At 36.2% G+C, this 27,335-nt stretch overlaps 2 protein-coding genes across 3 annotated transcripts; one reads left to right on the top strand and one right to left on the bottom strand.

The window, feature by feature from the left end:
• The first annotated feature begins 37 nt into the window (after nt 1-37).
• LOC583121 (EF-hand calcium-binding domain-containing protein 1) lies at nt 38-22,718 on the top strand. Of its 2 annotated transcripts, XM_030990462.1 has the most exons (7): nt 39-207; nt 7,861-8,016; nt 8,523-8,627; nt 9,337-9,488; nt 10,383-10,487; nt 12,092-12,153; nt 21,559-22,718. In XM_030990462.1, the coding sequence occupies exons 1-7, from the start codon at nt 156-158 to the stop codon at nt 21,560-21,562; spliced, it is 636 nt and encodes a 211-aa protein (XP_030846322.1). In that variant the 5' UTR covers nt 39-155; the 3' UTR covers nt 21,563-22,718. The 2 variants fall into 2 exon arrangements, with proteins under 2 accessions (XP_030846323.1, XP_030846322.1); XM_030990463.1 differs by lacking the exon at nt 12,092-12,153 and having other exon boundaries at nt 38-207.
• A 2,341-nt stretch (nt 22,719-25,059) lies between these two features.
• Nucleotides 25,060-26,736, bottom strand: LOC115925832 (extensin-like). The gene is made up of 2 exons (XM_030989822.1): nt 26,693-26,736; nt 25,060-25,576 (listed from the first exon to the last, which is right to left on the bottom strand). Exons 1-2 carry the CDS (start codon nt 26,734-26,736, stop codon nt 25,060-25,062), a joined length of 561 nt encoding a protein of 186 aa, XP_030845682.1.
• Nucleotides 26,737-27,335: the final 599 nt, after the last annotated feature.

The raw sequence follows: 27,335 nt of genomic DNA, 5'->3' as shown, positions 1-27,335 counted from the left end.
ATCATACTTATTTTAAATACACAAGCTTTTACAGTTGCGCATGCGCTGTATTGCATAGAGACGTGAAGCGGTAGCTAGCTGTCGATGTCGTATCCAAAGTTCCAAACAGAAAAATAAAGATAAAATTGTTGAGTCGTCTTTGTATATATCTCACCATGATGAAAGGACGTAATAAGAACGCTGGACATCGTCTTAAAGACTGCCATTGTAAGTATTCATCATTAGTAGTTAGATCTTAATTCTCACTGATTCTCATCGATCCTTTTTTTAAATTTTACTCCGTGTCTTCCCCACACAGGCCCCTAGGTGCATTACTATCCTGGCAGTGTGTTAAAAGCTGTGCTTTTGATCCTCAACATTTCAAACACCACTGTACAAAACTCAATTGATTTTACTCAAAATCGGTAGTTTAGTGACGATTGATGACACCTAAATAGCAGTAAAATACAATTTTATAACTTTCCGATGTTAGAAAAAATAATTAAAAAATTCAAATTGTGAGTCCTCTGTCAAACTTGCCGATCAGCCGCATCGGTATGATTGTGTGCATCTATGTGTTACGAGTGTATTGACTATTCCTGTATTTAAATGCTGCCTATTAACACGTAGTGCAGTGCTAGTGGTCAATACGCATTAGCATTGACTCTCTTGATGCTCTCTATGCTTTGCTGGAGTGGTCTTCCCATGCATTCCTATTCCTATTCCTACTCCTGCAAATATCATAATAATGCATGAAACATAAAAGCATTGATTCTTCTTTAGAAAAATTCCATTCTGAAAGAGCATGAAAAATACATCTAAAATAAAATAAAATAAAATAAAATAAAATAAAGTCTGCAAGATGTCTGTCAAAGCCAACTCAACTTCAGTTCAACAAGGGAAATTACGTTGATATGAGAACTATGATGTCAAACAATGACTGGAACAACACTCTCGCGAATAAGGACTGTGACGAATCATGGAAAATTTTCTCTACTTATCTAAAGAACAGTATGGTAGAGTGTATTCCAGTGACAAGACCCACAAGTCGGAGGAAGAAGAGACAGGTTTACACAACCAGAGAATCGATTGCCTTGAGCAAGAAGAAACACAGGGCTTGGAAACGATATAAAGTGACACTCGATCAAAATGACTACAGATACTATAGAGATGTCAGCAACTCTCTACGGAGCTTGACAAGAACTCTCAGTATAAACTTTGAAAAGGACATCACTCACAGCATCAAGCAGAATCCCAAAGACTTCTGGCGTTATGTCAACTCCAGAGTCAAGGCAAGGAGAGGGATAGACGAACTTGTGTTAGAGAACGGTGAGCAAGTAACTGCAAGCAATGACATTGCTGAGACCTTCAATGCCACTTTTTCAAGAGTCTTTACCAAAGAAGACGTGATTAATATGCCTGCACCAGAGTGGCAATACAATGGACCATGCTTATCAACGGTGGAAATCACGCAAGAAATAGTGGAAAAGCAGCTAAAGAAACTTGATGTAAACAAATCTGCTGGTCCTGATGGATTCCACCCTAGAGTGCTGAAGGAATTATCAAAAGAGATAAGTTGCCCACTGGCAATTATTTTCCAAAGGTCCCTAAGTGAAGGATTCCTGCCAATGGACTGGAAGGCGGGAAACGTGATTCCTATCCACAAGAAAGGCAACAGACAACTTGCTAGTAACTATAGACCAATAAGTTTAACCTCTACTATTGGCAAGGTTATGGAGTCCATTATAAGGAATGAAGTAATGGACCACCTGATCGACAATGACATACTACATGATGCCCAACATGGCTTCACTCCCGGCCGGTCATGCTGCACACAACTTATGAAACAAATGGAAGACTGGACTAGACTACTAGACCTAGGGAAACCCATAGATGTGTGTTACCTAGACGTGAGTAAGGCCTTTGATACTGTGCCTCACCAACGGCTCCTGAAGAAAGTCCAAGCCTACGGCATCGAGTACCAGGTTCTCAAGTGGATCGAAGCCTTTTTGATAGGAAGAGTTCAGAGGGTTGCAATTGGAGGGGACTTCTCAGAGTGGACTACAGTGATCAGCGGCGTGCCTCAAGGTAGCGTCCTCGGGCCCCAACTCTTTGTCCTCTATGTAAATGACTTGCCCTGCAAGATTAGTAACGGCATTCAAATCTATGCTGATGATACCAAGATATATGGAGAAGTTAGTACATCAACCCAACGAGACTCAATACAGGAGGATTTGAACAAAGCAGCTTCCTGGGCCAAATCGTGGCAACTCACCTTCAACTCAGCAAAAACCAAAGTTATGCACATTGGAAAGGGTAACACCAAGTCATTGTACCGCATAAACAACCAAATAATTCAAGAAACTGTTGCAGAAAAGGATTTGGGTGTCATGGTAGATGATGAGCTGACTTTTCATACACATATTGACACTGCAGTTAAAAGAGCCAATCAGACGTTAGGACTTATAAAGAGAACTTTCACAAGAATATCAAGAGACACATTACCAATCCTGTTCACGACCATTGTTCGCCCTCTTCTTGAATATGGGAATGTCATCTGGCATCCAAGGTTTAAGGCTGAAGCAGTGAAAGTTGAGAAGGTGCAAAGAAGAGCAACAAAGTTAATTCCCGAGATCAGACACCTATCCTATCAAGACAGACTTAAGAACCTCAAAATGTATTCACTGCAATACAGAAGGATAAGAGGCGACATGATTGAGGTCTACAAGCTGATGAACGGACTCGTAAACTCCGATCCTGCAGCCTTCTTCACATCTGCTCCTCATGAAGCTACAAGGGGACACCACCAGAAGCTGTATAAGCAAAGGAGCAACACAGTCCTAAGAAGAAACAGCTTCAGTCAGAGAGTAGTAGAATCCTGGAATAGTCTTCCTACATCTGTCATCTCCTCATCCTCAATCACTTCTTTCAAGATTAGATTGGACAAGCACTGGTCCTCTCAGCACCAAATGCTTCCATAAAATTTATTTGTGCGTCCACCCGCCATGCGAGCAAAAATAGTTAAGGTTCTTTTTCGAACGAAGCACCACTCAATGAAACGACCGGAAGTTTCAACAGGATCACCTCACACTTCCGTATACTGATGCTGATGCTGATGCTGAAGATCAACAAAATAGGGTCTAGACCCTAGATCTAGGTCTAGCGAAATAACGATATCGACAGTTTAATGACAAAATGCTTAAAATTAAAAAAAATTAAATAAAACACCCATTTTCAGTCCCCCCCCCCCCTTAACCACCAGGCGTGTAGGCAGGGGAGGGGGGGGGGGGTGGGAACGCCGGCCAAAAAAAAAAGGGAGGAGGAGAGAGGCGGGAATAGAGTAAAAGTAAGTTGGCACAGATTGTTTAAGTTTCGGAGCAAAAAAACATTGTTTCAGAGCTCAAATCACCTAGGTAAATAAATAAATATTCTATCGAAACATGTAAAATTCATGCCGTATGTAAGTTTCTTAATTTGAAATCTGACGCTTTGAACATTTAGTTGATGTTCGGTTGCTCGTAGCTCCTGTTCTGATCATTGTAAAAAAAAAAAAGGAGAACGCTACGAAGTGGAATTTCCCCACTTCTTGATCGATACCATAGTCATGATAAGCACTAAAAATAGCAGCGCTAAAAATAGTAGCGCTATAGCAATTTGAAGAGAGCCTTGTGGGTGCACTTGAAATTGATCGTGAATTAAGAGCGAGGTGCCAAATTGATGCACCGTGGACGCGCGAATTGCCCGGCCCCCCCCCCCCACTCAGTGTTATTTAGGGTGTGCATATGCTTTTTCCCTCTTTTTGAAAGCACCCCCTATCTGAGGACTGCCAACATTTTGGAACCTCCCTTTCGCGGGCTTTTCGCGGGCTTTTCCTGCCTTGGAGACCCCCCTTAACCCAGAAAAAATGCTCAATGTAGGCCTACCCCCTAAATTCTGAATAATTTCTCAGGAGTCCAAAGAGATGAGAGAAAAAAAAAAAAAAAACACCCCCTTTTTAAAGAAATCTCCGGGTGAAAAGTCAAATACACCCCTTTTTTTACAATTCTCGGGCCGGACTTTGTCGCACGAAAAGTACCCCTTTACCTGACATTTTGGTAACGCGCATGCAGTCATTCCCATACCGGAGTGGGGGGCCGGGGCAAATTGTCATGTACCTACATGTACATTAGGGCCTACTAGTACTAGCCCCGGCCCTACTGCCCTAGCCAGGTCTGTCCGATCCTCAAATGTCAATGATCATCTTCTGGCTCTACTCCGGAAGTTCAATGCAGACTTTGACTTCTGAAGTTTGGGTGATTGCCACAAAGTAAACCTTTTTGATCAAAAGTCATGAAGTATATATGTGGCTTGGGATAGAGATTTACCGCCACTCTCAAAACAATCTAAAAATTAAACTTCATTTAGATCTGGCTCTTGATCCTTTTTATTTTATACTCTGTTATTGTACGAAATTCCAGTTTTAAAATGAATTAAAGCCAGTTCAGGCCTGATAAAAACCCGATTTAAATCGGTTTCCCGATATTTTTTTCTTCTTCCCGATTTGTCCCAATTTTCTTACTCGAAAGGGGGGAATGTTGCTAGATGTCATTTTTTCCCCGCGAATCCTCTTCTTTTTCTTTTTTTTACTCAAAGGGGGCGTGGTTGAGGGGAAAGCAAAAAACTTATTTTTTTTAAAGAGCTCACTATCACCCCTGAGTGATTTTTTATGGATTAAAATTCACTAGATCATTTGATGGGGAGGGGTGTCGGGACACTAAATTAACAAACGTAAAGACTTGAATACCTTAAAGGTTGAATTCCAACTGGAAGAAAGTTGTCTCCAGCTTCCAAGCTTCCAGATCTAACTTCAAGGAAGGGGGGGGGGGGGAGGGGATGTCTGAGTTTCTGTGTCTTGCACCAAGGTCCAAGGTCAATTTGAATCTGTCTCGTGCTTGCTGGGTCATCGTTGGAGTGATCGACTCCTGTGAAACAGGTGAATTATATTGCTCCTAATTCTTCCAGTGTTCAAGTCTGTCTTCAGAATTGAATGAAAAATATTCATCAAATAATACAAGGCCTAACCATTAATATTTGTCCTCTGATATTTTCCAACATAATTGTCTTAGGTTTTTTAGAAGATTAATGAAACATCGCTAGTAAACTTTCTCAACTTGCTGTTTTAAATCAACTGTCCATTTGTTTCAAACTGTTCAGACACAAAACGTATTGGTATACATACATCACATGCTAATTTTTGCACATGCACATTTGATATGGCTTATTAATGATTAAATTTGTTCATTATCCCTGTTATAAATAAAGAAAATGTCAAATATATGTGGAAGGTATGAATTGTTAATTATTTGTTATCATTGCCAACAAAATTGGATTCACACGTTTTGAATTAATTTATTGTGAATCTCTAATTACTACCGGTAGATAGTTTTACTCTCAAACCCTGAATTTAGAACACCCAATTGCCCTCACATCCGTAAATGTTGTAATAATTAAATGCTGTCATAGCAATCCAGCAGGAAAATTAGCCAATCACAATGTTTTGATTTCCATCAGTGATTATCTGTGTACGGATTGTAAACATACACCTGTATATGCACACTGCATGCACATGTTCACAATCGTCAATGAAGAAACAATAAAATTGGGATATAATTTTCCGGCTAGATTGCTTTGTAACTAAATATAGGCCTAATTATATTTCATTATTTTTTTAAAATCTTTACAAAAAACAAAAAAATTAATTTTACACTTTTTTAATGTCTGCTAGAAGGTCTTTTAACTTGTACAAAAAAAACTTGTTTCAAATTAAAAATTGATACACACTTCCGAAAAGCATCGAAAATCAAATTACATTTTATCTAATTAAAAACAAAAAATGTCTTTCAATATTAAAAGACAACTAGAATTTAGTTTGTCACGAGGACGAATAAGGTGGTCTGTCTTCAAGTCTTATGATAGATTATAATATTTACTATATTGAAAAAGGGAGAAGTTGTATAGACATGTAAACAATGATGATCATGATAATGATGATCTTGATAGTAATGGTGATGACGATGATGATGATAATGGTGATGTTGATGATCATCATCAACAGACATTGATGACATCTGATTGAAAAAATGAGGGGACATTTAGATAGCGTATAGTCTCAGATACAACATACTCAAAAATCAACAAAAATCAAGCTGAAATAATGGCGATATTGCTCGCAAAAGACATGAATGTAGAATCCAGATTTGAGAAAAAGTCATCTCCATAAGGATTACACGCAAAAAGTAATGGATCAAGTGATAATAGGGTAATAATAAAGTAAATATGGTTGTTTATTACATTATTTGCGATTCTACGTGTTTTAATATTCAAAGGAGATATGGTACAGTGAAAGGTCTAAAAGAAAAAAAAGTGAAGAAGTGAAGAAAAAAAATTGTTGGAGACGCCTGGACGCGAACCAGGGACCTCCAGGTCGGAAGTCAAGTGCGTTACCGATATACCAGAACATTTCCCACAGAGATTACACGTAAACGGAAAATGGAATTCTCAAATCCCACTTTGTAAGTGAAATATGAGCATGATCCTCGCATCTGATCGAAAAATAAAGGACACACTTGTGATAGCTTTTTCTCTCAGCTACAACATACTCAAAGCTCAGCGTAAACAAAGATAAAACGACGGAGATATTGCTCGCGAAAGACGAGAATGTAGAATCCAGTTTTGAGAAAAAGTCATGTCCCATAGAGAATACACGCAAAATGTAAAAATTGATATGCCTCCTTTAATCGCAAAAATACGCCATGATACCATTGTCAAAATGAAATATTGGTGGTAACTGCATTTGTAGAGAATATTCTCAGGTAGAACATATCAAAATTTGAAAGAAAATTGATCAATATTTACAGAGATACAATCAATTTTCCAAAATCTGCTGACGTCATAATATGCAAATTGAAATTTTGTGTTCGGAGGCCATTATGATGACGTCATGAGTTAATTGAGGGTCAAATGAGACTAGAAATCATATCTCCGACTCATAATCCATCCAAATATGAAAAAAAATGGGGGGTATCCATCCATTCTGAAGAGTTACAATGAATTTTGTATAGGCATGTTTTTGCACATGTATGTTATGTATTACAAGAGCTCGCACGCACGGATGCGTATCTTAACAGACGCTCATTCCGTTATTAATGGTCAGAAAAAGGTGAACAAGGTATCAAAATGCTTGAAAAAATGTGCCAAATATGATGACAGAAAATTTGGCGATTCTATGTTGCAAAATGCGAAATGCAAAACGCGCACGCATGTGCGTCTGCGCGTTTTTTTGCAAAATGCTTAAAATGGCCTGAAACAAATGCAAAATTAATTTGGGACGAATCGGAGCATTATGAAATTTTGATGCGCGCGTATGTAGGCGCGCGGAATTTGTTGACATTTTTAGTTGACCTTTGACCTGAAGTTGATTTTTGATGACTCGTTATCGAGATATGATAATGGCCTGATTTTTACAAAATGGCGTCTGGATGACGTCACAATGACCTAATGACCTTGAAAAAGTTGATTAGACTTGAAATTATAGGGCCTGATGACTGACAGAAATTCGAAGGAAATTGAATATGTCGATTTCGAGTGAACGTGTGCACAAAAAAGTGTACAGAAGTAAAAATAAATAAAGAAAGAATAAATAAATAAAGAAAGAAAATTCTAACGAAATCAATAGGTGATCTGTCGTTGACAGACCACCTAATTAAAGCCTGGATACAAATGCTGGATCAGCCTCGATTGATCTATTCTGTCTGTATTGATTCTCTTCTGTAGACTTAATTCAGCACCATGGTTTCTTTACTTATTTTCTACTCAATTTTCACACTTTCTTATTTATTTCAGTCAGCAAAGAGGAGCAGGAGTCCCTTGTTAAAATGTTCAAAGAGCTCACCAAAGATAACACTGGCTCTATCAGAGAAGACAAACTAGATAGATCACAGTTCAGGGAAGTGCTTCATTCAATTTTCAAGATGACAGATGATGTCATAATGGACAGAGGTGAGGTATACTGTACTCCCAGTGAATGCTTGTCCCTGTTCTTTGTAGGATTTAATATTAATTATTGTAGAAATATAATATGCAATTTGCATGTAATGTATGAAATGACAAATTCTGAAATTCTTATCCACTACTGTACATGTATAGGCATTTCATAATTAAAAAATTATAACTGATTTGATTATCTCAATGCTGGTTTCTTCCTTTCGATAATAGGTTACTCTACAAGTAGTGGAAAATATCCTTATAACCTTAGCTATCTGACCAAGTTTCAATCACACATGTCCTTGATTTAAAAAAAGTATTTAAAAATTTGATTGAAATTTTAAAAAATTGTGATTTGAATTTTTGAAAAAAAGAAAAATAATAATAATCGTGATTTTCTTCCAACCCTGGTCATTACTGAATATAGCTATTTCTTTTTTGTTTCCTGTGTTGTGCCTAATCAGCCTAAATCTCTTGAACTTGTAATGTCATTCATCTTGTATTTATACTTTTTTTGACAGTCCTGAGAGCATTCGTTAAGGACCACGAGGCCTGCATTAACCTGTACGAATGGTTGACAGGTCTATCTGTCTTTCTGAAAGGCAGTCTTGAAGAGAAAATTCAATGTGAGTATACTAGTTAAGGCTTTATTAAAAGTGAAACTTCCGGGCAATTCAACTTGGGCACTATCGGTTCTACAACAAATGCTCTAATAACAATTGCTAAATGGTCACTTGATTTGATTTGATTTGATTTATTTATTTCTGTTTGATTTTCTTTTTCTTTTGCAGTTTTAAAAATATGATTAACAAACAAAACATTGCAAGTTTTTACACAATCATGACAAAAGAATATATGTAGAATAGAGTAAGACTGGCTGTAACTAATCGAAAACATCAAACAAGACTTACTTAAACCCTGGACCAAACACGATATACCTTATTAGTCTAAACCTAACCCTTAGTGTATATCTTTGAAACAAATAATTTTGGAGTAAATGCACTGCTGGAGCATGTTTTCGCTATGTACTTTCAAGTGGCTTTACCATGTAGATAATGACTTGTACACATGAAGCTACATGTATGGGTAACCCCTTCATTTCATGGAAATAACCATAATCAAGTAAGATACATGTGTACGTGTTTCAAAATGTTGAAAAATACCCATGAAAATATAATAGTTACCCTACTTGCCTGTCTTTGGCAAATGAAAAAGTTGGCAGGGATGTGTAAAGCTTTCACAAACTTGAGTCACCACCCTTTCCGAGTCCCTTTCCTCCTTTTCCTCGACCTGACATGACGATGATTGATTTTTTTAATCATTGCTTTGATGAAGTTTGCTTCAAGGTGTATGATCTGAACAGTGATGGCTTCATTTCAAGAGAGGAAATGTTTCATCTTCTGAAGACATCGATGGTGAAGCAACCCACCGAGGAAGACCCAGAGGAAGGTATCAAGGACTTGGTAGAGATCATCATCAAGAAAATGGTAGGTTTAAATTTATCCCTACTAAGACTTGCCACTTCAAAACAGTATCATAAGTACAATTTTTATCAAAAAAGAATTGAAAATAAGACAAAATTATTAAATTTGGATTTGAAGAAAAAAAAATTCATAAAAGAATTTCAACTCCCAAATAGTACTCTCAAGTAGTACTTTTACTCCCAAATAGTACTTTTTCAGTGCAACCTTAAAATAGTTGAAATATTCTGGTCATGTGACGAGCTTTCAACCAATCAAAAACTAATACATTTTTGATGCAGGATATAATAAGCAAATAATTACCGTTGGTGAAGGTGATGGGAAAACTATCACTTCCAAGGCGATCTGGATGTAGCTATCTTTCCGAAGCGAAGCAGAGGAAAGATAGCATATACATTCAGATCGCCGAGGAAGTGATAGTTTGCCATCGCCTGAAACTAAATGGTCACTTCTTCCCTTATTTTAGAGCAACAAGTCATCAATTAACAGCTAGCAAAAGGTGTACGAAACGTACAGTGTATATGTAGCACGGTGGTGTGGCCATAGTTCGCGCGTGACCAAAGTTTGTGTACTAACATTAAAAGCACTTAAAGAGGAGAGCAATATGTAACGTATACAATTAAAGTGCATTGCACTGTGTAGATAGTACTTCTATCTTCAGTGAAAGTGCATTGGACTGTGTAGATGGTACTACTATCTACACAGTGCAACAAACTTTTCTTCTCCCATCAATGATAGGTGAACTATCTTTCTTCACGTGATTTACTTTTGACCAATCGTAGCGCAAGATTCTTAGTATGTGGAATATAATAACTATTATAGGTACTATATAGTTTTCTTACACCAGATGAAAAAGTATTATATATAATTATCTTGCTGGTATGTTTCCTCTCTCTGTAGGATCTTGACCATGATGGAAAGCTGTCCTTCAAGGATTTCTCTGACTCTGTCAATGTTGAGCCGCTACTGTTAGAGTGTTTCGGGACATGCTTACCGGAGCAGAAGGTGAGTTCTGAGTTTTAAAAAAAATAGTCTCACTTTGACCAATCAGAATATTATTAGTAGAGACAGAACACCTTGTAGATAATAGATGTATACATACATTCCCCTCCTATTTATTTTCAGTTCCAGTTGATGTACCATGCAAGAATACAGTAGATGAATTAACCATCTCCAAGACATTCCCCTCTTTCTCTCTATATATAGATAATTTGTGGTGTATTAATTAACTTGTACTTAAAAACTTTGATGTACCTTTCAAACACTTTCTACATTTAGAAGTACATTTAGTCTGTGATATTGCATGATGTACTGATTTTGAATGCACAGTAATCATTATCTGACCATACTAGAAATGGCTAGATTTGCACAGATCTAATTATTTCGTCAACATGATTGAAGCATTTTAAATTCCTTTGACAAAGAAATTTATGTTTTCTGCAGGTTTCCATGATGAGTGAGCATTCACGTTTGAAGGGCTTGCTTTCAGTAGCACCATGTGGTAGCCTTAGAAAAGGCTATTATTTTGTCGAAAGAACACACTCATATGGCATTTAGAGGAATTATGATTGAAATAAAGGGAAGGGAAAGAAAATGAAAGAGGAATGAAGTTGAAAGTAAAAACTTTTTATACACAAGGCTAACTTTGTTCTTGATTTTAGTGTTTATAAACCAAAATTGAGGTTAAGTGGAGAGACTTAATGGAAAGGGAAAAGAGTGATCAAGATTGAGCAGGTTTTGAGCAGATCACAGCAGTTGAGGGCCGGTAGTTCTTAAAAGAAGTGTTGGTATTCCTGTGTAAAGTAGTTCTTCTGATAGGGATTTTACAAACTTGAGTATTTTTACTTGAAAAGGAGTCTCCTGACGTTGCACAAGGTAGCTATTCCAAACGTGTCGAGACAAATTACTCCTTTTCATGAAAGGATACTTTAATTTTGAATTCTCTTTCCAAACTTGTCCATAGAGGAATACCAACAGTTCTTTTCAGAACTGCACTTTTCAACTTCTGTGATCTTCTCACAACCTCAAATGCAATTACCCCTCCTTTCCTTTTCCGTTTCCTCTTTATAATCCTTCTTGGTGTATAGACTTGGAAACCAAGAACCAAAAGTAATGTTGTGTTGAGAGTTCGATTTAAAATAACTTCATACTATTATCACCTCTTTCCTTTTCATTCCCTTTTATTAAATGTATTCCTTAATTCATATAGACAAACCATAAGTGGCTAATTTTCAAGCAAGAGTTCAGCAGCAGCCATTTCAGTAAGGCCACCACATGGTTTTACTGAAAGCCTTCAATCATGAATTTCAGAAAAATATTCATCAATCATCAAAATTATAAAAAATTAAAATAGAAAAAATCATAACTGTTGATCAGAAATAGAGCCATCTTTAGTTGTAATGTATACATTTGCACATTATTCTGATTTTTTGTGGTCATGTTGCAAAAATTTCCACTGCTTAAGAATTGCCTATGGCAATGAAATCCATGAGAATATGATGTTTCATTTCGAAATAATTGATTCTAACAAAATTGCCTCTTTTTCACCTTTGTCCTACCCTGCTCCCTTGAATCTTAATCTCAATCTATATGTTAAATATGCATACTAGACTTGTAACCATTTCTTGGGGGAATGCAAGAGACGGATGATGGAGGATCTTCTATTCCCAGAGTCAGTAAACTGAGTTCTCTTTCTTGCTATCATCATGCTTACACTTTTTTTTTCTTCTTAAAGCTTGTCACATTCATGTATCCTTGTCGTTCGTTCATGTCTTAGGCCAAATTAAAAAAAAAACATGTTTAGTGTCCTGCCTTTTTGAAAAATAGGAAGGAGGAGGCCCTTTTTTTTCTTTTTCAAAATGGCCGCTCAGTACATTTTCCCTTACAGTCGGGCTATTTTTCAAGATGGCCGCCGATTTAAAAAAAAAGAAAAAAGATCAGAAATGGATCCATTTTAGCAGTGTTTTTCATGTTTAAAAAGAAAAAAAAAAGAAAAAAAGAGGAGGCGGCCCCCCAAAAGGAAGCGGGTGGAGACACTAAACATGTTTTTTTTAATGGCCTTAACCGTGCTTTGGGTAGTTTTGGTGGAAGGTTTGTCTTGGCTTTGCGTGCTGGTTGGTTGACCATTTTAGATTAAAGGGAAATCCAACCTAGATAAAACTACTCTGGAAGAGAGCAGACAAATCAGCGAAGTAGACTGGTTAAAATGTTTGAATGATATTGGACAAAAAATGAGAAAGATATGAATTTTTGAAAGTTAATTGTAATCACTATAGGTATGAGCTCATCAAATTGACTGAATCAGTTATGTCTCTGTAAAGAAGTGACGGACAACTTTTGCATACCGGTATGTTCCTATACCCACAAAATCATGACCAAAGTTTCAATTTTTCAACAATTTATGGCTAAGGAGGGTCTTTACTCTTTAGAGGACCTATAATAAAGTGCTACCTATAATATGTTTTGAGTAGTATTGCCTTATAAAGAAGGCAGAAAAAAAAACTTTATTTTTTAACTCCACTAATGGGAAAGTTGTCCTTGTCCACGTCGCAATCCACGAACCAATTTGCCAATAATGATCTCACATTTCAACCATTCATATTTCTCTTATTATTGGTCTGATTTATTTCAAACTTTCACCAACATTCTATTTTTCTTCTTTTTCTTCTTTCATACAAATGAACTCATTACAAGGGTTGGATTGCCCTTCGTAGGCATTTTTGTAATTTTGCTTATATCTAAAATGTTATTTCCTGAATTCATGAGTGCTGTATTCAAATGTGTGCCTATATTCCTCCATTGATAGAGGTCAAGATATATATTCATGATTAAAAAGAGAAGTAAAAAATAACACATTTCTTACTCCTGTACACGTACGATTTGGCTTTTGGGGAGACAGCACAGTATGCTCCATTGAGCACTAGTATACCGTATGTACTCCATTTGCATTGCTCACTGCAAGTTCATATGGAGCCGAAGTAGCTCCTCAATGGACTACCGGTATGAATATCAATCAATAATCAAATGTAAGCCTGTGATTTTCTCTTTTGCTTGCAAAATAGTTTTGTGCTCTTTGAAACTCTCAAATCTGCCCATTAATCATTGAAGAATAGAATACGGTATACATAATTTATACCAAAAAAATGTAGTCAATTTATTTTAAATACGCTTCTTAGGTATTAATCTCTATACTCGCAATATACCACCCAGTTATACATTGGAAGCAGATAAAGTTTGTAATCAATCTTGAAACTTAAAATTCATTAACAAAACATTATATCATCAGATTGTGGATGGATAAATTCTCCCCATAGCTGATATTCCCGGTTTTGCTCCGATGGTATCCCACATTAAAGACTTCCTGATTCTTGTGATATCCATATAGTGCTGGATTAAATTTAAAAAAAGGTGCTGGTTGAACCTAGCCATCATTGCAAATTCCTCTCAAGGAGAGTTTTGCCAAAAGCTGCGCAGGCTGTGACATATCAAATTTTTATGCAAACTTTGAAAAATAAAATTGATTGGTTGAAAAAAATGTTACAGCCAGGCGTCACAAATCGGCAGCCCTTAATTGCAGCTTCATATTTGAACGGGCCTATAATTAATACGTTATTTTCCTCTCTAATGTATCAGTATCACTGCATTATGCATTAATTCATTTATTTGTTTGCAACGTTTGATAGAGATTTGGAAGTGGTTGCATCATTTAATGAACATATTCATTCCGGTAACTACATGTAGTAACCACATCACAGGCTCATTCATTCATGAGTACACACATGCTTTATTCACATGTGCAACTTCCAATGCTCCTATATCTCATGTTTTGCTTGCCATTCACTCAAGGCACTTTGCACTACAGTGTATAAATGAAATTCCAATCTTCGAAAGCAAGTTGAAGTAAAATAAAACAGAGCAATATATATTAGAGAAACAGAAGATATTTGCTTTAGTTCTTTAGATCACTCAAGATGGGAATTTCAAATTAACAAATTTGCATGAATGGTGCATTGTTTTCCTGTTCAGCTAGTGACTACATTGTGCATACCTTTCCAAAAATACCCATGGAAATCTTTCAGTGTTCATAGAAAATTACATTGAGTACCGGACTGTCGATCACAAGGTCCGCGGTTCAAGTCCCACCGCAGCATTTATGTCCTTTGGCAAGACATTGATCTACATTTGCCACTCTCCATCCAGGTGAAGTAAATAGGGACCTGGCAGGAATTTATTCCTTGAAACGCAGAGCGCGTAACAGCTGAACTGCTTGAGCCAGGGTCATTATGCTGCATTATTGTAGAGCGCTTAGAGATTTCTGATAAAGTAAGTGTTAGGCGCTATATAAACAAATATAATTATAATTATTATCACATTTAACAATTTAAAAAACATGCATCAATGCATAGAAGGAATAACTTTCTAAAGGTCTAACGGCAATTATCTGATCTTTTTTACACAGCAGGGGGGTGTTTCACAAAGATCCTAAGTAGAACTTAACTCTAAGTTGGACTTAAAAATTATGGAAAGCCATTAGCATCTTTAAAAAAATTTGGTAAAAATATTTTTGAAAGGCATAAAATGTTTATTCTAATCATTCATATTTTCTATCATTAAGGAGATTTCATATTCTTGTTGTGGAATTTATAAAATGTCTAAAATACTTGAATTTCTGCTTTTGAGTATATTTCATTTTAAGGCTCCAATGGCTGTCCATAATTTTTAAGTCAAACTTAGTGTTAAGTTCTACTTAGGATCTTTGTGAAACACCCCCCAGGTCAAGCTTTAGTTAGAACAACTTATCAAATAGCATGAGAAATAAAATAAAATAATTTTATGACTCTTGTAAATATAGTTGCATTAAACAGGAGTAGAATCTCAAATATACATATTTGTTCCTTGTGCATGTACCGCCATTGCCCAGCAATTACGTAGCCTGGATGTATAAGCTTCAATATCCTAGTTGTTAAATTTTATATGTATAGGTCTCATTTTCAGATTATTAGCATGAAAGAACATATATAGTACTGGTAAACTACAGTGTTTTGAAATACCTCTAAAACTCTCTTTCTTTCAAGGGCATTTGGATTTTACATGTACCTGAAGAAAATTGTACCAATTAGGTAAATTTGGTGCTTATTATGCTGTTTTGTATGGATTCAGCCTGACATCAATAACTCTATTACTGTGCTTGCCATGCATTAATTAGTTGTAGTTGCTTAAGATTTTTGTTTAATTACCGGTAGAAAAAAAATATGAGCAAACTAAATAAGAATACATATACCGATATTCTACCAATGAAAGATTTAACTTTAGATTATTTTGAGAAAAGGCTGGTATGTCAGATTTAACCCACCTCACCAGTTTTATTCCCATTTAGTGTTTTTGAAGAAAGAAAAGAAAAAAATTATTCTTTCAGCTAACAATATATGATGATAAAAGTCACTACTTACCAGTGTAACTCATCATTGTCTAATTGCCATTAAAGGAAAATGAAACCCAAGAAACTTTAGCTCGATAGCCTTATTGAAAAGTGTGAGCCGCCCAGTTAAAAATATCTTGAAATTACTTCTATTTGATTATTTAGCGAGAAAAACCATCTCTCCAAATTTCGCTGTTTCCTTGCCTGTTGAACGTTCCAGTTTGATAAATTGCTAAATAATCAAGCAGGAGTAATCTCAAGATATATTCAACCGGCTCACAATTTTCAATAAGGCTATCGAGCTAGAGTTTGTCGGGTTTCATTTTCCTTCCATTTCAAGCCTAAAAATGTAGCTTCACCGCAGGTCAAGTCATGTTTTCAAGTAATGTTGCTTAAACCCACGCATGTGGACTGTTTTTATTTGAATCTAACTTTTAAATGTTTATTTGTGCGATTTATTTGAGTTTTGGGTTGGTGAAGGGACCGCATAAAGTGTGGCATTTTGGTATGGCTTGCATGTGTTTATTCTTTCATATTCTTTGTAATGGGATTTTGTGTTCTATATGGTGGATTGTTGTTTGTTTTTTCATTACTAAAAATGAAAGCCTATAATCATAGTCTTCATTTTAAATTGAGAAAAAAGGAAATGGTTTGCTGAATGTATATAATTCAATTTTAATTAATAAATTATGTGTATGTGTAAGCATTAAACAATTGAATGAAACTTATTTAGGTTTGTGAGGTCAGTTGATTACGGTCACGATGCATATTAGGTGGAGGCCTATTATATTGTTTTTCATTATTGTATTCAAGTGTCCTTCATGTGATTTGAATATTGAAATGTTAATGGAAGTGCATTAAGAGCAATGCATGAAAAAACATCCATACATGTACATGTGTAGGTCTGGGATGCCACAGGTAAATTATGATCTTCATAATGTCGAGAATATTGCCCTTAAAATGTAACTCAAGTCTATATTAATTCATAATTTTGCATTTGAATGAAGTTGAAAACGTAAACCTTTCCTCAACAAATCAGATCACCAATTATGATAATGATGATGATGATGATGATGATGATGATGATGATGATGATGATGTAGAAGATCAGTGCATTTTATCTGTCGGACTCGTCCATTGATCTACGGTTTAATAGAATATATGCACCTCACATTTTCTTTCCTTGGTATTAAAGGCCTGTGTTACCACGTAAGGGCCATCGAAACACAAAGGGTGGATGCTCTTCTGATGACGAATCTGACAGCGAGGATGACATCATGCGAATTCGGGAAATCCTTGCTGTACTGCTAGGGTGCAGAAAGAAATACAACATCCACTCCCAAGGGAGCGCAATGTCTGGTGGGAAAAACAATCTTGTTCTTCTTTTTGCTGGCATTCTAACTGGCTTGTGAACGGCTTAATTATTGGACTGTTTATGCATCCTGGAAACCTTGCAATTGATTTTGGTTATCTTTTTGCTGGCATTTAACTGTATAAATCTGAGTGACTTTTTGGCCTGCCATCCTGGAAACCTTGCAATTAATTGATTTTCTGCAATTAGTTATCTTTTTGCTGGCATATTAACTGTATAAATCTGAATGGCTTATTGGACTAGCTGTTTATGCATCCTGGGAACCTTGCAATTAATTGATTTTCTGCAAATTGTTATCTTTTTGCTGGCATATTAACTGTATAAATCTGAATGACTTATTGGACTGTTTTTCTGGAAACCTTGCAATTGATTATCTGCAATTGGTTCTCTTTTTGCTGGCATATTAACTGTATTGTATATCTGAATGGCTTGTTAGACTAGCTGTTTATGCAACCTGGAAACCTCGCAATTGTTTATCTGCAAGTGGTTATCTTTTTGCTGGCATATTAAATGTATAAATATGAATAGCTTTTTGGCCTGTTTATACATCCTGGAAACCTTGCAATTGATTATCTGCTGCTTCTATAAAGTTTTTTTTTGGAGAAATCCGTACTTGTTGAATTGCCTTAATACCTTTTGCTTGTGATGGCCCCTTAAAATTTTAAAAATTCATTATTTTCCTTTTCCATGATTCAGTGGTCATCTTTAAGAGGTTTCGGGGACTTGTCTTAATTTACAATGTCTCTGAATTAATACCTATATTTATGAGCTGTGTATCATGGGTGCTTTTATTTTTATTTATTTGAACTATCCAAAAAATCGCATTAACTTGATTGTATTCCACTCCATTTCTTTTCTTTTGTTCATTTTTATTTGCCGAATTAATATGCAGCCAACCCTGACAAAAGAATAACTGCAAACCTCGCTCAAATAATATGCAAGCGTAGGCTGTCAAGCTAATGTACTTTTCATCTGACAGACTCTTGGAATATATCTAGGTTCTAATTTATGACGAGAAATATTTGAATGCTAGTGCATGACATTCACTATGTATCATGCTACATAGATGACAAAAAAGAACAATTTACCCCCATATTTTTCTCTCAAATATATCCATCAGTCCAGCATGCTTGACAAAAATTAGCCACCAATATTTTGTATGGTGTCTTCAAGTAGGCTGTATTGGAGAAATAAAAAAATTGGCTCGATCTGTCAGGATTATTTTGCTGATTTCAGGCTTTCATATACTCAAGTAAAGATTTAAAGGGAATGTCTACCCTGATAAGTTGGCAGGTATTAATAAAAAGCAAAGAGAAAAAAAATAATCTTATTATGAACCACTCATTTATTCCAAGAAACTATGGGTAACCCCTATGTGTCAAGACCACAAGAGGATGGCATCCTCAGATTTTCAAAAGGAACAATTTTCATTTTTATTTTTTAAATGACTGTGCATGAATTGTTGCATTCCTTGCTTTTGTTGCAATGCTGCTGCTGCTGCAATGTGCTGATGCATGTGTCATGATTATCAATTATGCTGAATAATCATTTGTTGTTCACAAAATGCCAAGGAATAAATTGTAAAATGTATGTATAATATTCCTTATGGCAAACTATGAAACTAATACTGGTATCAAGTTTGCCTATAGACATTTTTATGCCTCCGCTACAAAGTAGCCGGAGGCATTATGTTTTCTGGCTGTCCGTCCGTCCGTACGTCCGTACGTCCGTACGTCCGTCCGTCCGTACGTCCCGTTCTCGTGATCGCGTTATCTCAAGAACCAATTGATGGATTCTCTCTAAACTTGGATCATGTATGTATCTTGCAGAGCCAATGAACTGATTAGATTTTGGGGTCACGAGGTCGAAGGTCAAAGGTCACAGGGCTCATTATGTATTCAAAAATAGCTTGTGATCGCAATATCTCAAGAACCGATCAATGGATTCCTGCCAAACTTGGGTCATATATGTATCTAACAGAGCCAATGAACTGATTAGATTTTGGGGTCACGAGGTCGGAGGTGAAAGGTCACAGGGCTCATTATGTATACAAAAATAGCTTGTGATCGCGTTATCTCAAGAACCGATCGATGGATTCGTGCCAAACTTGGGTCATGTATGTATCTAACAGAGCCAATGGACTGATTAGATTTTGGGGTCACGAGGTCGAAGGTCACAGGGCTCATTATGTCTACAAAAATAGCTCGTGATCGCGTTATCTCAAGAACCGGTCAATGGATTCCTGCCAAACTTGGGTCATGTATGTATCTAACAGAGCCAATGAACTGATTATATTTTGGGGTCACGAGGTCAAAGGTCACAGGGCTCATTATGTATGCACAAATAGCTTGTGATCGCATTATAATGAGAACCAATAGACAGATTACTATCAAACTCAAGACATGTATATATGTATCTTGCAGAGCCAATTAACTGATTAGATTTTAGGGTCATCAGGTCAAAGGTCATGGGGCTCATTATGTATGACTATAAATAGCTTGTGAATGCATTATTATTAAAACCGACAGATGGATTACAATCAAACTTGAATTTTAAAAATTGCTTCCGTTTTGGTTTGTAAAGTTGCTCTATGGCGGAGGCATCATTTTTGACTGCGCGCAGTCAAAATTCCATCTAGTTTTGTTTGTCGTTTTTGTTTTTGACAAGTCATATAGGTTTTCTAGTGTCTGATTCTATGTAGACATACCGTTGTATGCACAATATAATGTACATGAAATTTCCTATAATGTGATATCAGTACTGGAAAGTTAACCAGTTTTGCTTACAAAGAATGAGCTTCAAGTCAGGCCAGTTGTTGAATACTGCCTTGAAGGGAAAGGCTATTTATAACAATGACAAGAATCACTATGATAATTGGAATAATAGTATGTTACCGTTGATCTTTTGGATAAAGAGGCAAGTTTCCTAAATCCATTTACATTACTATATGTAAGCTCTGCTCTGGGGGGGGGGGGGGGGGGGTTGCAAGAGAAAACAAACAAACAAACAAATGAAATGAGTACATAGATTATGAAATGGATGGTGATCTTACATACTCTACTTAAGAAGAGAAATGCTGAAGTAATAAGAAAAAAGTGCCTTGAGATTGACAGCTCACTAGACCAACATTGTCATTTTCGTGAGCCTTCTTACAATTTTTTGTTAAAGGGATCTGGTAACTTTGTCTCAGATTCTGAAACAAAATCCTGGATTTAGCTCATGCTGCAATTATAATTATAAACCTTAAGGTCAGTCAGGAACTCCATGACTGTAACAAGCCGATCGCCTGTCTGATTATCAAGATGTTTATGATTGGAAAATCGAAACCAAATTTTGCGTTTGCCAAACGATTTTCATAACACTACAGTCTATTGGGGAAAACAAGTATGGTAAAACCGGTCACTCAAAGATTTGTACCTTTTTGAGGCACTTCTTGATTATTTTGAAGTGCAATTTTTTTTAGGGCTTTAATACTACACCATATATCACAGACAGTGGTAGCGCGTAGCGCCATGCAACTCATATTTGACATTGTTAAACTATCCCTTTAAAGGTTCGCTTCGACAGCCTTTAAGCTACTTTTTATAGGGTTCACTAGACCAACAGCCAACAAGATGCCAACCTTTTTTCTTCCTTTATAAATGTACTTCTCTGTTTTGTCAGCTTAGTGGGCTTTTGGTCATGTAGGCTGTTGGTCCTGTGGGCCATCGGTCTCAGGGACTTTTTGGAACATTCTTTTTCTCTTGTATTTCTTTGTCTTCAGTGTCATGGGATGTCAGTCTAATGGAATGTTGGTCTTGTGGGCTGTCGGTCTAGCAAATTGTGAGGAAATATCGGTCTCAATGGCTCTCTGTCTACTGGGATGACCCCTCCCCCCCCCCCCAAAAAAAAGAATAAAATTATATAATAAAAATAATTAATTATTAAGTAGGTGAATATAAGAATATTTACTGCAGTTTTGGATATGGAGTATCTTGCTGTTTATATACCTTAAAACAATTATGGCTATGGCAATTTGGGGGGAAATTCTTCAAAGTGTGTGGTTGTGTTTTAATTTTGATTAATTTCTAATCATGATTTTTCCATACACAGGTAGAGTGAGTGATCATGACCATGTGCTTTCTGTCTTTTTGTTGTGAATGGAAAAAGAAATGAAGTCCGATAATTGATCAAACGATAGTGAATGTGATAATAGAGACAATTTATTTCAGATTAACTCATCCGTACTGAGTTACTGAAGATTAATAAATCTTTCATTTTTCTTATCCTCCTTTCTCAACCTGCAGGTAATTGACTCGTTCATGGTAATGTTTGCGGTACCAACACCCTAGCCGGATCCATCCAATCCAAGATCATCATATTCATCCCTTAATAAAATAGTTCCTTACATGGGCACTATCTTAAAGAAATATATTTGTTATATGTACTGAGTGTGGGTTGAAAGAAAGGATAAGTGCACTTCTAATCATATACATTTCATGAGAAATAATATTTATTTATTGGACATGTGGAGAGCAGTTTTGTAACTCACATTGCTACCCAGTAAAAATAAAACTAGAAATAAATAAATAAATAATTGAATAAGTAAATATAAAAGCACTAATTGTAAACATTAGAACCATGGTATTCATTAAGGATACCAATGGATGTTATAATGGTCAGAAAAATATAATTTTTAATATATGATGTGAATTTTTCTTAGAGCTACAAGTATTTTGGTAATTTTTCCAATAACCTACCACAATTACCAAAAATACTATCCAACAAGATGGTCCAATTTTCATGGAATTTTTACATTCCTGATCACCTCAAGTATATATATATATATATATATATATATATATATATATATATTTATATATACATATAAGCTGTCTGATACTTCTTTTGGAGGTACTTGTTGTTCACAAAGTCTTAATGTAAGGTTCATTTACACTACATTAAACTTTGGAGATTAGCCTTTACTTTCTTTAAAATGAGGTACAAAACGATCTTGTCAATTCATTTGTTCTTCCCTTCCTAGCTCTTTTAATTTTTACCAACACTGTTGTCAGAGGTTGGAATAATGTCAACTATTGTGGTACACCTATGGCTTTATAGTTTCAGAAAAATCTGACTTTACATGCCTGTATATGGCACACATCATTAATTACCGGTATATGGAGGTTTATGCTTGTAAATATAAACTGTACAAAATTTTCAACGTCCAGTGCGTATCAAAAAAACATACATAACCAGCTTGTTAGCTTATGATTAACAAGTCATAATCAATGTGACCTTGCATTATTTCATGGTAAAGAGGAACTTGTTTTCTTTTTAATGATACAAGTCGTCACCTGGCTGGCAGAAGGGCGTTAGCTCGAATTTCAGGTGAAAAATGAAGCGCTAAGCAAAAGGGCGTTAACACTAAATTGCTTCAAACTTTTATAAAACTGACTCATTTCCGGAAAAAATTTGTGGCCGTGTTCTGTTATAAGATTTCTATTAGTCTTTGGAGTTTTAAAACCATTTTCGGGACGAAAATCAGTTTAAATATAAACAAATCTTTAAATGCAAATAATTCGAAAATTAGTTTTCGAGTCGCTCGCTTGCTAACGCCCTTCTGCCAGCCGGGCGATGAAGTGTTGTCAAAATATCTTGTACTAAGTGTTGGTAGATGCCCAGAATGTGTATCAGACCATCTTAATGTGTTACTGTTAAAGCTTTATTCTGCTTGATGCTTTATTGAATAAAGTGATCCAATGTATCTAAGCTTTTAAAGGACCTAGGTTCAATCCAAAGGATAAACTTCAATTAATTTTAACAGTCTACTAATTTCTTGTCTCGATATCTGATATTTCTCTGCTCATTGTCCAGTGCACTATTTTACATGCATAAGGTGTGTAAGGTATATGAGGTTTTTGTCTCGAATAGCACATGAAAGTTGAGAGGTTTACTAACCTCACATATTCAGTAAATGCAAGAAAGAAGACATGTTCATATCTACCAAAGATAGTGACAATAGACCGTCATGACAAAAGATAGAGGGCGGTATTCTCGAAAGCGGACTAACTTTAGTCCATGGTTTAATCCACCGACTAAGTATGGAATGCCAAGTGTCCATATGAATATATTTTTGAATAATTTGATATGTCCCTAAATTACCATGATAACATAATTATATCATAGTTATATTGTTGTTAATTAATTGTGTTATTACATTTTATTTTAATTGAGAGACAGAATAAATTATTCAAAAACATGTTTATATGTTAGTACGCTTTCGAGAATACCACCCAGAATCTCAAGTAAACATTGTCCATTTTTGAATGACTCGATGACAAGGCTAACCTTAATCAAGTGATCATGCAAGAGAAGAAAATGTATGTGATCATACCAAAGAATTTATCAAAACTGAACTTACGCTTGTAAGTTAGCCTTTTCTTGATTCTGAGTTGACATTGTCACATCTTCAAATTCACAAAACAATTCGAATAAGTCAACAAATAGATTTATACTAGAATAACTGTACCTAGGGGCTTCTGACCCACATTCATTGCTTCAGCCCAAACTTTTAGAGATGGCAGCTGCTCAGTCATCCCTGACAGCAGAGTTATGAATAAGGTTTCATTGGACCGAATATTAGTTACTATTTAAAATGAAATATAATTCAAGGTCACACAGGTTATAACTATTAAATGGGAATCTGTCAAAGTTGGGTACACTTTTTTTTAACGCACTGTATGTAATGCTGTATTTACTTGACTGTATAAACTATTTTTTATGCAGACCCTCTCTGAATTATATTCACTGTATATTGTTCTTGAATGAAAATCTATTTTACACTTAACTTTATTTGTATATACCTTATACCTATACATCCATAAATTCATTCCATAAGATACATCATTTTCTTTCATGCAGAATTGTTGCAAGTGCACTTTCAACAATTATTGACTGAATTTTAAGTTTGAATTTGCCTGGGACAAATTTGTGGTATTATACCTGTACATTTCTATGTAATAAATAGAGAATGTGTGGTTTTGTGTTTAAGTAAAGCTTAAATTACACTCTTTGAAATGATAGTCCAAATATATGTATAATTGTATATATGTAACATAGGAATGAAAAAGAATTAAAGGAAAAGAAGAAAAAAGAATGTGCAAATCAAATTGTGATGCTTATTTTTGTTTACATCATGCTAGAGTAAAGTACACCTGTATAGTAAAAAAGAAGAAGAAAGAAATGCCCTGTTCACATTGTGGTAGTTGAAAATGTAATCTTTCATTTGAAGTTTTTCACCCATATGGGTCACTGCACTTATCTAGCCATTACATAAAAATGTTAAAATTATCTTTAATTGATGGTTTGGGTTGAGTGATGTTCAGGAGTTACTCTCATTTTGTATGAATGCTTTCATGATTTTTAGGAGAGATCAACCAAACCTTGGTTCGAGGTACTGTAATTGGCATGAACCAACAATTTTTGTTACAAAAGGGGTCAGTTCAGACTTATATATTGTGTTATAAAATCAAACAACAAAAGTAACAGGGGTTCAGATATCTTTGGCCAGTTTTTACTTATCAAGATGGCAAATTAAAACAAACGAAACATGAACGATAAAAACACAGTAGGCTGTCGGAGCTTTTCAAAGATCTACACGAATGTACTTTTATTACACATTAAGCATTGAACCAGGGTTTCATTTTTTTTCATGAACTATCTGTATAAAGAAGATTGGATTGACAGTGCAATTCATGTGTGTCAGTGGTTTTGACGGCGGGGTTCTTGGGTGTGTGTCGGTGGTTTTAAGGGCGGGGTTCTTGGGTGTGTGTCGGTGGTTTTGAGGGCGGGGTTCTTGGGTGTGTGTCGGTGGTTTTGAAAGCGGGGTTCTTGGGTGTGTGTCGGTGGTTTTGAGGGCGGGGTTCTTGGGTGTGTGTCGGTGGTTTTGAGGGCGGGGTTCTTGGGTGTGTGTCGGTGGTTTTGAGGGCACGGTTCTTGGGTGTGTGTCGGTGGTTGGGAAGGCGGGGTTCTTGGGTGTGTGTCGGTGGTTTTGAGGGCGGGGTTCTTGGGTGTGTGTCAGTGGTTTTGAGGGCGGGGTTCTTGGGTGTGTGTCGGTGGTTTTGAGGGCGGGGTTCTTGGGTGTGTGTCGGTGGTTTTGAAGGCGGGGTTCTTGCGTGTGTGTCGGTGGTTTTGAGGGCGGGGTTCTTGGGTGTGTGTCGGTGGTTTTGAGGGCGGGGTTCTTGGGTGCGTGTCGGTGGTTTTGAGGGCGGGGTTCTTGGGTGTGTGTCGGTGGTTTTGAGGGCACGGTTCTTGGGTGTGTGTCTGTGGTTTTGAGGGCGGGGTTCTTGGGTGTGTGTCAGTGGTTTTGAGGGCGGGGTTCTTGGGTGTGTGTCGGTGGTTTTGAGGGCGGGGTTCTTGGGTGTGTGTCAGTGGTTTTGAGGGCGGGGTTCTTGGGTGTGTGTGATTGGTTTTGATGTGTCTGGATGTGATTTAAGGTTTTTCACCCATACGGGTCACTGCACTTATCTAGCCATTGCAAAAAAAGTTGTAGGAATTTTGAAGAAAAGAATAATCCAATTAATTTTAACAATACAAAATTTCTTATTGTAAATGAAAATTGTTGATTGTTGATGAGGAGTTGCATGTTTACACGCAATACAATTTCAGATCAAGATATTTTTGCTGAAAATGGCATGCGGTCAATATCTAATTGTCAACATTTGGGGTTAAAAGGAAACAAAATTGTTGATGTATGGAATATTGGGGAAGCTATTTTAAGAAGCGGAAAAAAGGATAACTGGAGTATAATGGATGTAAAAGAGTATGATATTTTAATGCAGTTTAACAGTACTGTGAAGCTCCTAAGAGATTTATTGTCGAGGAAGGTTTATGAATATTTTATAAAGAAGTTATAAAATTTATGTGTTTTGAAGATTTATGATGGACGGGGATTTTCAGATTTTTAAAATGAGGTATTTAGGGAGATATTGACCTAGGAAAGTTACTCTTGTTGACGGACTAAGATAAATTCAGTATAAACTGCTTCATGGAGCAATATATACTAGAGAACACTTATTCAGATTCGGCTTTGTTGAAGATAACTTGTACTCATTTTGTAAGCAAAAGATTGAAACATATTTACACTTGTTCTGGGAGTGTGCACATGTTCAAAGGTTATGGCATAATGTAGTAGCTAAGTTTGAGGTAAGGAAATAAGGTCTGTCGACTGGGTATAGATATTCATTTAGGGTTGTCCGGTAATTCACCACGAATAAAGATATTTAATACAATTATTTTTGCAATGAAATATTGGATATAAAATTATAGAATCAGGGTAAAGTCCGTAATATTGTCTTTGGGCGAGTTTAAAAAAGAACTGTTGGAATTTAGAAAAACTAGAGCCGTCTAGACAGTATTCAACAGAAAGCCGTGCTCAGCGTTCCGCTGGTTTCCTGCTTGGTGCTGCCTGACGGAGACGCCATCGTGTACGTGGAAATCGGAGCAACTTGAAACTTCGATTTTTGATATAAAAACAGCACAGATTCTCAAAAGTCTTCCAAAAACATGAAAAAGGAGAGTTTCTCCATGGCCCTGGGAAGCGGGGGTGCTGGGGGTGCTGCAGCACCCCCGGAATTTTTCCAGGGGGGGGGGGCACAGCAACCCCTGCACATTTTGTTGGTATGATATATTTACTGTATATCATTATATGCTTCGCTTACAAAGTTGTCACACAGCCGACAGCCACAAATGAAGATTAGAAAGTACAAAATTATAACGTTTCTTTCTTTCTTTTTTAATTTTTTTTATATAATAACAAAAAAAAGAGAGAGAAAAAAAAAATTGTGGTAATTGGTGACCCAAAATGACAGACCTTAACCCCCCCCCCCCCCCATACCGATCGACCAAATTTCAAATTATGAAACACAAAAAAAAAGAAAAAAAAGATGTCCTCTTAATTTCTTCTTAGAGAGCACTCGCAAATCTGAATTGATATTCACTCCTAAACAAGTGATCCCTGACGTCACTCACAAGAAAGTAAAAACAGAGTGAAAATTCACTCTTTCTTTTAGAGAGAAATAGA

The sequence above is a fragment of the Strongylocentrotus purpuratus genome, unplaced genomic scaffold (genome assembly GCF_000002235.5).
Source record: "Strongylocentrotus purpuratus isolate Spur 01 unplaced genomic scaffold, Spur_5.0 spur5_scaffold_19, whole genome shotgun sequence".
In the NCBI taxonomy this organism is placed as follows: domain Eukaryota; kingdom Metazoa; phylum Echinodermata; class Echinoidea; order Camarodonta; family Strongylocentrotidae; genus Strongylocentrotus; species Strongylocentrotus purpuratus.
Note: the sequence above shows the minus strand (reverse complement) of the source record. Positions and strands in the feature narration are given on the sequence as shown.

What these genes read in the sequence shown, in the direction of transcription:
- LOC583121 (XM_030990462.1), top strand. Translation starts at nt 156, where the DNA reads ATGATGAAAGGACGTAATAAGAACGCTGGACATCGTCTTAAAGACTGC. An exon ending in TCGTCTTAAAGACTGCCATT is followed by an intron (nt 208 to 7,860) that starts GTAAGTATTCAT and finishes TATTTATTTCAG; the next exon opens with TCAGCAAAGAGGAGCAGGAG. An exon ending in AGATCATCATCAAGAAAATG is followed by an intron (nt 9,489 to 10,382) that starts GTAGGTTTAAAT and finishes CTCTCTCTGTAG; the next exon opens with GATCTTGACCATGATGGAAA.
- LOC115925832 (XM_030989822.1), bottom strand. Translation starts at nt 26,736, where the DNA reads ATGGCGTCTCCGTCAGGCAGCACCAAGCAGGAAACCAGCGGAAC. An exon ending in AAGCAGGAAACCAGCGGAAC is followed by an intron (nt 25,577 to 26,692) that starts GCTGAGCACGGC and finishes TCAAAACCACAG; the next exon opens with ACACACACCCAAGAACCGTG.